At 41.6% G+C, this 12,526-nt stretch overlaps 1 protein-coding gene across 11 annotated transcripts in view; it reads left to right on the forward strand.

Annotated features, from left to right (window-relative positions):
• The window catches only part of LOC112245112 (casein kinase I), a 58,037-nt gene that overhangs the window by 12,711 nt on the left and 32,800 nt on the right, over nucleotides 1–12,526 (forward strand). For all 11 annotated transcript variants that reach the window (XM_042323241.1, XM_024413086.2, XM_042323242.1 and 8 more), the window contains 3 exons: nucleotides 5,077–5,424; nucleotides 11,198–11,238; nucleotides 11,498–11,567. In XM_042323241.1, coding sequence (XP_042179175.1) covers nucleotides 5,247–5,424; nucleotides 11,198–11,238; nucleotides 11,498–11,567 — 289 coding nt within the window. In that variant the 5' untranslated portion in view covers nucleotides 5,077–5,246. The remainder of the gene's footprint in view (nucleotides 1–5,076; nucleotides 5,425–11,197; nucleotides 11,239–11,497; nucleotides 11,568–12,526) is intronic.

The following is a 12,526-nucleotide window of genomic DNA, read 5'->3' on the forward strand; positions in this document are numbered from 1 at the left end:
CTGGTGAATCCCAACTCAACCTTTTACGGGTTTAAATTATTCAAGAAGCCCCTCTATGCTGAGTACCTTTTGTGTTTATTATGTCAAAGCTCTGACCCCAGGTCTGATTGGATATTGCACATCAAGGGTTATTTGCGCTAGTTTGATTTGACGTGGCTGTCTAACCCCTTTCCATTAATGCTTTTCATAGACAATGGAGGAAAAATGCCTTGCTGGGCTGTCGAATGCGAACCGAGCATGAGTATCGTTTTACTTTTAGATGAGGGCTTCCAAGCTTTGTAACAAACTGTTATGGCCTCAGTGAAACAAAGGTTTGAACGTCTTGCATCTAGGGTGCAGGAAGCACAGAAAGCTATCTTTGTCTTCTGGTGGTCATCTCAGAGCGACTTTTTCCATCTATCACTTTTCCTCTGCGGATAGAAACTCTTTGATCCAGGCGCAGGAAATATCTCATAGGAAGCCGGCCTAATTTGTGCGATCCCAGTCACTGAGAGCGATAACCAACCCACATTGTGGAGAACAGTGACTGAACGCCATACTCCAGCACCAAGGCCCTCTCCTGTCATTGTCAGAGGGAAATGGAGCAGACAATTGTGGGAAATGAAAGGGGATCTGAAGACGTTGACTTTTTTCCATTAATTATTAACCAAATGCCTACTTTTCTCTGCAGGTTGGTGAGACCTGTCCTGCAATGTTTCATTTAGGTCTAGTACTGGCAACGGTAACATAAACCATCATGATTTACTGAGGCTTGGTTTATTCAAAAACAATTATGTGGGTGTAGGCTAATTCATTAATGTATGGGGGGAAGTGTATGCACTTGGTATGTAGACAAATCACTGAGTATACCAAACATTTAAAAACACCTTACTAATATTGTGTTGCACCCCTTTTTGCCCTCAGAACAGCCTCAATTCATTGGGGCGTGGACTCTACAGGGTGTCGAAAGCATTCCACAGGGATGCTGGCCCATGTTGACCTCAATGTTTCCCACAGTTGTCAAGTTGGATGGATGGTTTTGAACCATTCTTGCAACTGTTGTGCGTGAAGAACCCAGCAGCGTTGCAGTTCCTGACACAAACCGGTGTGCCTGGCACCTACTACCACACCTGGTTCAAAGGCCCTTAAATCTTTTGTCTTGCCCATTCACCCTCTGAATGGCACACATACACAATCCACTTCTCAAGGCTTAAAAATCCTTATTTAACCCGTCTCCTCCCCTTCATCTACATTGATTTGAAGTGGATTTAACAGTCGGCATCAGTAAGGGAGCATAGCTTTCTTCTGGATTCACCTAGTCAATCTGTCATGTCGAGCAGATGTCCTTAATTGTTTTGTAAACTCCATGTAATGGCTGTAGTTAATAGCCTAAACCCTCACTGGGTAGGTAGCCTACATAAAAGTTACAAATAGTCCAAACTATATTTAAAAATATATATTACATTTGAATAATATTAGTGACTATGCTCATGGCAGTTATACCCTCCACGTTAGAGCAAAGGTCCTGTAACTTTGCCTCTACAGACAAACAAGGTCACTCGTGGATATATTTAAAACACAGTTCCTGGTTTCTAGTTGTAGCTTGATGTCAAGGAGCAATATCTACATTTGAATGCTAAGGCTAATGTTCACAGCATAATGAATAGAAATGTATTCAATGTGAGCCAAAGTACAGTTTGAAACTGTACACAGGTAGTTCCCATATGGCCAAAACAAAAGTTTGTATAACTCTGTTATATAGCCTTTTTCAATTCTGAGTTTATATCCGGTTTAGTGGACCTGTATTAGTGCCTTGAATTTTTCCTCTGGGGTGACATTACAATTAATTTTAATATAATAGTTTGTTTCCAAAATAATAATTATTTTACTCATTAGTTACTTCTGTCTTTAAATCAGTAATCATATTCTGGCACTTCAAATTAAATAAACACAATTTTCTTGTATAATGATGATAACCGAGTGTAAAGCTTTACAAAAATGTTGGGTAAGATTCACAGTAATTTCACTGATCTTGGATAATTGCTTTTATCTTACTTGTGTATTATTATAATGTTACCTGCCTCATGCTTGACAATGTCTTTTACATTTGGTCTAAGATGACACTTTTTTTTTTTTCATTTATTGGCGTCACCCCATAGGACATTGTCACACCGATGGACAATACACAACAGGCAGTCCAAATTGTACAGTTAAAACATAATGACACTTTCAGAAGTTTTTGACCACTGTAAAAATGCTTCTAAACATCAGTTCTAAACATCAGTAATGGATCCTCATTTGAAGTGTACTCATTACAAATACAGATACTCCAAAGGGTCATGTATTATTTTTTGTCACTACTTCCCCGAACTGGGAGTGGCTCATTTCCGTGCCTGCTTCCTTCCTTGTGCTAGCCGTTTCTCAGGCTCCCTTTACTGAGTCGAACCCTGATTTTCCGTTACCAGTCGTCACCATGGTAGGCACAAAGTACCATTGAAAGTTGATAGGGCAGACATTCGAATGAGACGCCAGTGCCACGAAGGGTCCCCGTATCGGTTTTGGGCCAGCACTTGTTGGCATATTTAGCGCTACAATTGCCACAGTTATCCAAGTAACATTGGTACGAATGAATGAAACCTTAACTGATTTAATGAGCCATGCAAAGTTTCACTGTACCGGCCGTGTGTATTTAGACTTGGCTTAATCTTTGGGACAAGAATATGGCAGGATCAACCAGGTAGAGCAGGGCGGGAACAGTTTCCAAAAAGAGGCACGGCTGATGGGGGCTCCCAGGATGCATCACGTATGCCAATCGGTCAGGAAAAGAGAAACTGGTAGGACAGACATAAAGGGACCAATGGGATGGATGTTCTAATGCAGGGAGTGAGAACCAGGAATGGGAGCACCACAGCCATTCCCCAATGTCTGCCTGCACGATCACTAGGACCAGGTAAAGAAACTAGACCCTCCCCGGAGGGCAGAGACAGACGCAGAGGTTGCAGAGAGTGAGAAACCAGGCATGGGAGAATGAATACATAAATATTGCACTCAGAATCATTTAAAAGCATCAAAATTGCAGCAGGATACAAATAGGTCTAATGCAAATAAGTGTTATTTGATTATAATGAAATATTTAGAAATGTTTATTAATAGGTTATGTCCCCTGGTGTGACCGCTGTTTCCTCTGCTGTGACACCATCTTCCTGTCACACCGTTGGAAATCTCAGGCTGTATGGCCCATTTTGGTCCTTATTGTTAATAGTAAGCCTTCCTTATGATTTCATCACAAACATTTTTTTTTTTGTACTTCAAGTGTGTAAAAAAATATATCTACAGTACCAGTCAAAAGTTTGGACTCTTTTCTACATTGTAGAATAATAGTGAAAACATAAAAATAACACACATGAAATCATGTGGTAACCAAAAAAGTGTTAAATCAAAATCTATTTGAGGTTCTTCAAATAGCCACCCTTTGCCTTAATGACAGCTTTTCACACTCTTGGCATTCTCTCAACCAGCTTGGAATGGAATAACCTGGAATGCATTTCAATTAACAGGTGTGCCTTGTTTAAAGTAAAGTTGTGGAATTTCTTTCCTTGTTAATGTGTTTGAGCCAATCAGTTGTGTTATGACAAGGTAGGGGGGTATACAGAAGATCTTCTTTGGTAAAAGACCATCCATATTATGGAAAGAACAGCTCAAATAAGCAAAGGGAAACGACAGTCCATCAATACTTCAAAAAGGTCAGTTAATCCAGAAACTTTCAACAACTTTGAACGTTTCTTCAAGTGCAATCACAAAAACCATCAAGCGCTATGATAAAATTGGCTCATGAGAACCGCCACAGGAATAGAAGACCCAGAGTTACCTCTTCTGCAGAGGATAAGTTCAAAGTAATGTAATGGACACAACATCAACTGTTCTGAGGAGACTGCATGAATCAGGCCTTCATGGTTGAATTTCTGCAAAGAAACCACTACTAAAGGACACCAATAAGAAGAGACTTGCTTGCGCCAAGAAACACAAGCAATGAACATTAGATTGGTGGAAATCTGTCATTTTGGTCTGTCGCAGAGTAGGTGAACGGATGATCTCCGCATGTGTGGTTCCCACCGTGAAACATGGAGGAGGTGGTGTGGGGGAGCTTTGCTGGTGACACGGTCAGGGATTTATTTAGAATTCAAGGCACACTTAACCAACATGGCTACCACAGTATTCTGCAGCGATATGCCATCCCATCTGGTTTGCACTTAGTCCCAATATCATTTGTTTATCAACAGGACAATGACCCAGCACACCTCCAGGCTATATAAGGGCTATTTGATCAAGAAGGAGATTGGAGTGCTGCATTAGATGACCTGGCCGCCACAATCACCCAACCTCCACCCAATTGAGATGGTTTTGGATGACTTGGACCGCGGAGTGAAGGAAAAGAAGGCAACAAGTGCTCAGCACATGTGGAATCTCCTTCAAGACTATTGGAAAAGCATTCCAGGTGAAGCTGATTTGAGAGAATGCCAAGAGTGTGCAAAGCTGTCATCAAAGCAAAGGGTGGCTACTTTGAAGAATCTCAAATATATTTAGATTTTGATTTAACACTTGTTTTGGTTACTACATGATTCCATGTGTGTTATTTCATAGTTTTGATGTCTTCACTATTATTCTGCAATGTAAAAAAATAAATGTACAACTTTTGAATGGTACTTTACATCTCGTCATTATATCCAGATCTCTGGTGTAAATGCGGAAGGTGCACAGAGGAGCGACGGAGACTAGACCAAAAATACAACATGAGAACAAGTGGACATAAAAACAAAAAATAACAAAACCTTGATTCTTGGAATATCACGCAAAAACATACATTTGAATTAATTTGATATCGCCCAGCCCTAAGCTCCCTCATCACAATTTTAGCCATTTTCAGTTATCCTGACAGTATCAATTTAGGACTACACTTTTTTTTGTAGAGTTTTTATCCTGCAGGTCCTTGTGTGGTGGGGTTGTCATGGTTTCTCAGTACCTAGTCACTCCATAGTTTATCTCAGCAGGACACTTAAATTGGTCAATTTCTGACATTTCCTTTTCCCTTGTTTACAGGATACCTGTGAAAGCTCTCGCTCCCCCACCCCAATGTCGAGGTCGCAGTGACGGGGCTGGGCAGAGGCAGAGCCCGGTGCCCCGGCCCCTTTGCCCAGCTGAGGAGCAGCCCCTGACAGGGAGCGCACCATCTCCCTGTGCCTCGTGTCCTCTGGGGGGCATTTTGAGCCATGGAGCACCCACGGGAAAAAGAGGGTGAGCGACCGGCGCGCAGCAGCAAGGCGGGTCAGGGGCGCAGCGGGCACTCGCGCCCCTCTGGATCAGGCTCCTCCGGAGTGCTCATGGTTGGGCCCAACTTCCGTGTGGGCAAGAAGATTGGCTGTGGTAACTTTGGAGAGCTGAAGCTAGGTAAGAACTCGCCACCCTTTCAAGAATACATTTGGAACTTTTTTTGGTGTATGTATGAAGATTGATTTTACAATTTTTGGGCTCTTGTAAAATAATCTTCATTGATGAATTCCTAATGACAGTCAGTGCCCTCTTCTCACCCTCGCTATCATAATATCTCAACACAACGATTAAAGTTGGATGCAATCACTGATTCATGATGAGGTCAGGCCCCAGCTACTCTGCAAAGGCTGTGGACACTGGAATTGAGACACAGATTACATTGGCGGCAAATAAGATGCATTTCATTTTCGTTATGGATAATTACTTCACTTTGAGAGCTGAATGTCTATACCCCTGCACCTCCACTACAACTCATTATCACATCTGACAACTCGCAACCTGAGGTGTCCTTAAACTCGGGTACATTTTTAAGCCTTTAAGGTCGGAAACTTCCCGGTAAATTTCCTGAAATTCTCTGTCTGAAGTTAAGCATGGGAATCTTGGGAATTTTGCTTAAATTCATCAAAAAGTTTGCTTACAACAGTGAACTTTTTTTATAGGATACACATAAAGCAATTCTAGGTCTTGTGGCATATTTTGGTTAAACTATTCCAAATTCAATGGAATTGCAACCCTCTGCATGCACTGTGCATTCTTCATCACATGTGCAGTGCACTCATCCATCACATGTACAGCTGATTCTCAAGATCTTGAACACTAATGAGATGCTATTGAGCCCACACTACTACACTGTCTGAGCCAAGGACTACATGCTTTCTGGTAAGTTTTGATTACAATACTGGCTGGGGTGAATATATTTTACATGACATTTTTGTGTGTTTTTTTTTTAAACTGTTAAATAGTAGCCTACAGCAAAGTGTTTAAATAATTTTTAACTTGTTAACAATTTCTGCTAGTTAGTTTTTGCTACCATGTGGGTAAATTAGCTTGCTTGAGCCTGCTAACTGAGTGTTAATTCACCTGTTTCCATACATGTTTTATTTTAATACATTTATCTTACAAAGGAGTTGTTTAATCTAACTGCTTAACTATTTATCTGTCCATGGAATTGTGTATATATATTTTTTAACTATTTTTCTAATCTTTACAGGAAAATGCCACTGGCACTATCTGATGTGTGGAGACATTTCACTGCATCTAATGTAGAAGGGAAAGCTGTGTACATTTGCAAATATTGTGCCAAATCATATGTGAAGAAAGCAGAAAAGATGCAGAATCATCTGGCCAAGTGCATAAAGTTCCCTCAGCGCTCACAACAATGAACCTCTGACAAAAGTCCCTCTACTTCTATTCGAGGTGAAAATTATGTATCAGACACCTTATCGATAGCAACAGCTCATGGTCCTCCTGGAATCTGAAGTTTTTTTTAATTCAATGGAGGAACATAGTCAGAGATGCTGATGAATGTCTTGCTCAAGCTGTGTATGCAACTGTTTCACCTCTGATGGTCACAGGCAATATGTATTGGAAGAGATTTCTGAATGTTCTTTGCCCAGCATACATCCCTCTAACCAGACATGCTTTATCTACTCATTTGCTGGATGCAGAGTTCAACAGAGTGCAAGTGAAGGTCAAGCAAATCATAGAGAAAGCAGACTGTATTGCAATCTCTGATGGGTGGTTGAATGTTTGTGGGCAAGGAATAATTAACTACATCTCCACCCCTCAACCAGTATTCTACAAGAGCACAGACGCAAGGGACAACAGCCACACCGGTCTCTACATTGCAGATGAGTTGAAGGCAGTCATCAATGACCTTGGACCACAGAAGGTATTTGCGCTGGTGACAGACACTGCTGCGAACATGAAGGCTGCTTGGTCTAAAGTGGAGGAGTCCTACCCTCACATCACACCCATTGGCTGTGCTGCTCATGCATTGAATCTGCTCCTCAAGGACATCATGGCACTGAAAACAAATGGATACACTCTACAAGAGAGCCAATGAGATGGTTAGGTATGTGAAGGGTCATCAAGTTATAGCAGCAATCTACCTGACCAAGCAAAGTGAGAAGAATAAGAGCACGACTTTGAAGCTGCCCAGCAACACCCGTTGGGGTGGTGTTGTCATCATGTTTGACAGTCTCCTGGAGAGGAAGCAGTCTCTCCAAGATATGGCCATATCACAGTCTGCCGACATGGACAGCCCCATCAAGAGGATCATCCTGGATGATGTATTTTGTGAGAGTGGTAAGCAGCCTGAAACTCCTGAAACCTATAGCAGTAGCCATTGCACGGATTGAGGGAGACGATGACATCCTGTCTGATGTTCAGACTCCGCTTGCAGATGTAAGAGAAGAAGTCTGTTCTGCCCTGCCCACTTCACTGTTGCTCTAAGCAGAGGAAACTGCAGTACTGAAATACATCAAAAAGTGTGAAGATACACGCCACAGCGTACATGTTGGACCCCATGTATGCTGGCAAGAGCATCCTGTCTGGTGCAGAGATCAACCAGGCTCATGGTGTCATCACTACCGTGTCTTGCCACCTTGGCCTGTACGTTGGCAAGGTTCTTGGCAGTCTGGTGAAGAACACTTCCAAGCAAGAGCTTTGGGGTGGAGATGCAATATGACAGTCGAGCCAACGTATCTCATCAGCCACCTAGTGGAAGGGACTTTGTGGATTTGAGGCTCTTTCCCCTGTTGCCTCCATCGTCCACCAAATCCCACCAACATCAGTCGCCTCAGAGCGCAACTGGTCCTTGTTTTGGAACACACACACCAAAGCATGCAACAGGCTGACCAATACAAGGGTTGAAAAATTGGTGGCCATCCGGTCAAATTTGAGGCTTTTTGAGCCTGACAATGAGCCATCCTCAACAAGGTTGGAAAGTGACAGCGAAGATGAGGCCTCCGAGTGTGATGTTCAAGAGGTGGACATTGAGGGGGTCCAGGGAGAAGACATGGAAGCCTGAGAGGAAGAAAACCAAAGCTTTAGTTTCTAGACTATATATGTTGAAAATGTTTTTAGGAGATGCAATGGATCATTAGGGATCCTTCAATATTCCCTTTTGTTGTTCAGTGAAGTCATCCCATGTGAAGTAATTGAATTAAAGTTCAATTCATAACTAAATAATTTGTTTTGTTTCTTTTGGAAGGATTTAATCATTTGCAATTATGTCTACTTATGATAAGGTAAAAGGTTTATGTTTCTGTCTCCTTATGATATGGTAAATATATCAAATGCAAAAAAATATCTACATTTTTAAATGGTATTAATATTACTTTGCATATATTCCCATATTCCAGTTAATTCCCATGGAAATTTTCCACTTCTGAATATTCCCCAAACTGTGACCATACCTGAGTTTATGCATGTGTGTGCCTGCACATAAGAAGACCCCTCTGCTTCTTTCTCCACAAATATGCCGTTAATGTTGCCTTGTTTCATGTATGCTGAAAGAATCTAATAGAATTCATAATAAGCTTTCCTTTTTAACCCAGTCAGCAAAGGGACATACAGTACCTGCATGGTAAATAGGAGGAGGCTGTTCTTTTAGAGAAGAGAGAGAAGAGTTGTTCATTTGGGTATAGCAGACCTATCTTTTATATTTTTTTATTTAATTTAACCGTTTTTTGCTTATACGTTAAGCTCATTGGACCTATTTCACATCACCTGTAGCCTGTGACTGACTAAGATATCTGGATTGTCTAATGAACATATTCTCCAAGCAGAACAGTGAGGAGCATGAAGCCATGAAATGAAGAGCTATAGCCAGAAAGGCTTTACTGTTTGTTCTGAAACTGGTTGAGAGACTGAGATTCTCCTCCCTTCTACTCTGCTGCCTCCCACGTGGATATTAGTCCAGGAGGGGGTGGGTGAGAGAGTGGCCTGTTCTCTGGTATGCTCCACGCATGAACTGTGCTGCTGAGCAGTCAGAGGTTCTCTGAGGCCTATAGTTTTCCTGTGGCGTTGTCACTCAGCCTGAGTGTGGCTGGGTTCCATAGGCTCCTCTGCTCACTTATGAGGAATTTAAGAATGGCCTAAATTGCCCTGACATTTAGAATGCTGGACTGCTGTTGCTAGATTGAAGTAGAGAAGAGATAAGCCTACAGGGGCAAGACATCTTAAAAAGCAGATGTGAATAGTAACTGTCTTGGGAGGGAGTTGTTATTCAGACCTGTATTCTTCTCTTCTGACTAGAATTCATCAAATTTGACTTTGTTAATCAGGAAACCTCACCTCAAATCGTTGGCATTTCAACATTGAACGTGGAGGATTGTAAAATAGCAAATATCACAAGGTGTCTTTTGGAGCCGGTGTTAACCAGGGAAGAAGCCTCCACGTGGACACTAAACCTTGTACCCTTTGAAATTTAAAGGAATAATCATCTCAGAGTATCTTTTATTTAATTTTTTCTTCATTATAGTCTGCTATAAATACAGTCCCAAAAATGTTGGCTGGTCAGCAGTCAAGCTTTCAATATATAGCACTTACAAGCAGGCAGAAATGTAGCTGGTATTTCACCTTTTGGATCATACGTTGCAAAGGGTGTATTTCTGCCTTCGTGAACAGCAAGAGCTCAGATTAACATGAAATGACTCCAGGAATCGATATAACATTGTTCAGAGATGGCAAAGTCTGATATAACATTCAACATGGGTGAATCTTTCCTTTAAGCCTGGCATCTCAAAACACGTTTGGTCTATTTCAAAACACACTTGGTCTATTTCAAAACACACAAACTGAAGTGATGTGCTACGCTAAGTATTTGAATTCTACAATGAAACATATTCTCCCACTGCCCTACGTAATTCCCCCACATTTATATAAAGTATCATTGCACTGCTATGCGCAGGATCATTACATCAAAACACAAGCCGTGTTCTCACTTTCCCAGCTGGTGTCGCACTGTTGGCATTAGCTCTTTCATTCTCAGCTTGCTCCGCAAACGCATTTCACTTCTCTCTCCAAGATGACACCTTTTGTAATGCGATATGACTTAGTCAGCAAGGTCTACAGTCACTCCAATTCCCCACAAAGAGACAGGTAATTGGAGTAAAATGGAGGCCCAAAGTTACTGGTTTTATTAAATCATCTGAAGTTGGTAGTTTTGTGCAAGACGTGCACCTAATAGAATACGCATGATAGAGTTCATGGTATTGCACAATGGGCTTATTCAAATGCCTAATGGTGCATTAGATGCTCCTGGTTGTCCTCCTCACCTCAACTGTCCAATGGGAACCTCCGCATTTATCAAATTTACACGCCTCTGACATTCCAGTCACTGTTTGTTCAGTCATCGCTGTTATTTGTGAAGCATGTGTCTTAGAGCTGTGGGAGTTAAGATGGTTCCTTGGTGGCTGCACTGGATGTGCCACCATAGAAGTATAATGAATATAACGGGTGTCCCCATTCAAGTCAATGATGGCATAATGGGTGTACTGGTAGACATTTTGAGTGTACCCATGCCAGGACGTAAAAGCAGGAAGTGTACCCTTCAATCCGTGCTGTGATTTGTTGAGTCAACTCAACTGACATTACAAGAAGTACACGCCGACAAAGTTGTCTCTTTTGCAATGGGCAAAGTGTTTATTTTCCCCGATTTTGTGGGCGTGGTAGAGGGGTGATGCTCCTTATGAGGTGAATATCGACTCGGCGTATCAGTTGATAGAAATGATTGCATTTCAATACCAGGAAGTCAATGTGACTGTACCCATGAGTTTGCCAGTCAAATTAACAGGGATAGAGCATCCAAGCCCGTTCTATTCATTCTATTTCTATGGTGCGACCTCACATCTGTTTTGCAATAATCTTTCCCCCCCCCCCCTAGGTAAAAACCTCTACACCAATGAGTATGTTGCAATAAAATTGGTAAGTATGTGTTCTTATTTCTGTATTATTTGTGGAGTGACCCAATGAGCAGCTCTTAAAAACATACTTTGAGTGAACAGCCTATTTACATATTATTTTATTTAAAAAATGTATTTGTAATCCTGAATTTGAAAATAGTTTGTTGAAGAACAATTAATTTGAATAATGTACCTATTTAGGTGTACTTCTTATTCTTGGCGTGTAGTGTATGAGAAGACTCCCTTCAACTGAAGTGTTTCCTTCTGTATTCCCCCTCCAGGAACCAATAAAGTCAAGGGCACCACAGCTGCATTTGGAGTACCGGTTTTACAAAACATTAGGCAGCACAGGTAAGACCTTCATTCTGTATGCCACATTTATCTCCATCCTCCCTCTTCCTTGCTCACTAATCACTCCAACTGACTTGAGGTCACCTCAGATTTGTGATGTTTTGTATGAAGAAAGACTGTGCCCATTCTTAACTGTCACGCAAAAGAAGAATTATCAAGCTCTCCTGTTATATCAATTTCACTGTGCCTCTGTCTGATAGGGTGAAGGCCCTCAATATTAATAAATTACTGCATGTGGGTGTGTGTGTTTCCTCTTGTCGGTTGCTCACGCAGAATACCTGAATCTCAGGTATTATATTGCTCCAGAATATTTAGTCTTGCAAGGACATGGTAATGTTGTGCAGGTGTACAGTCTTTTAGTGGTTCTCTGTGTTGTGGTTTAATGATTGGAACGGTTGCCTGGGAAAGAGCTTGAGATATCTTTCTCTTACACATACATTACCTCTGCCTCACATACACAACCAGTCACACTTCAGTCAGTGAACTTTCTACACACTTGTCAGTCTCCTGGCTCAGGTACAGAAAGTAGCACTAGTCCTGTGGTGTTGATGAGACACCTGCAGAACCTCTGCGGGAGGCGACACGTTGCCATGTTGTCTCCCTGAATACACTGCAGAGAGTGTGCTGTCACTTCCCTTTAACAGTTACGCTATTTTACCAATCACACCCAATTGTTTAAAAAATAATAATCTGACATTTGGCTGTAGTTGTCTTTTTTTATATTATCTTTTGATAAGTCTGATTGTGATGGTAATCACCTTTACTACTTTTCTGAACAGTAGTCCAGTTCTATATGGGATGACTGCTTTCTGCTTGAAACCCCCCATTCACTGAAGACAATCACAGGAAGTGCAGTCTGTTCACACTTACACAGCTGTTGTGACACAGCTTCCTGTGTTACCTTTGCATGTGGGTCATTGACAGGACCAGTGTTTAGACAGAGATAATGTCAGTGTTGG

This window comes from Oncorhynchus tshawytscha, linkage group LG06, assembly GCF_018296145.1.
Source record: "Oncorhynchus tshawytscha isolate Ot180627B linkage group LG06, Otsh_v2.0, whole genome shotgun sequence".
In the NCBI taxonomy this organism is placed as follows: Eukaryota; Metazoa; Chordata; class Actinopteri; order Salmoniformes; family Salmonidae; genus Oncorhynchus; species Oncorhynchus tshawytscha.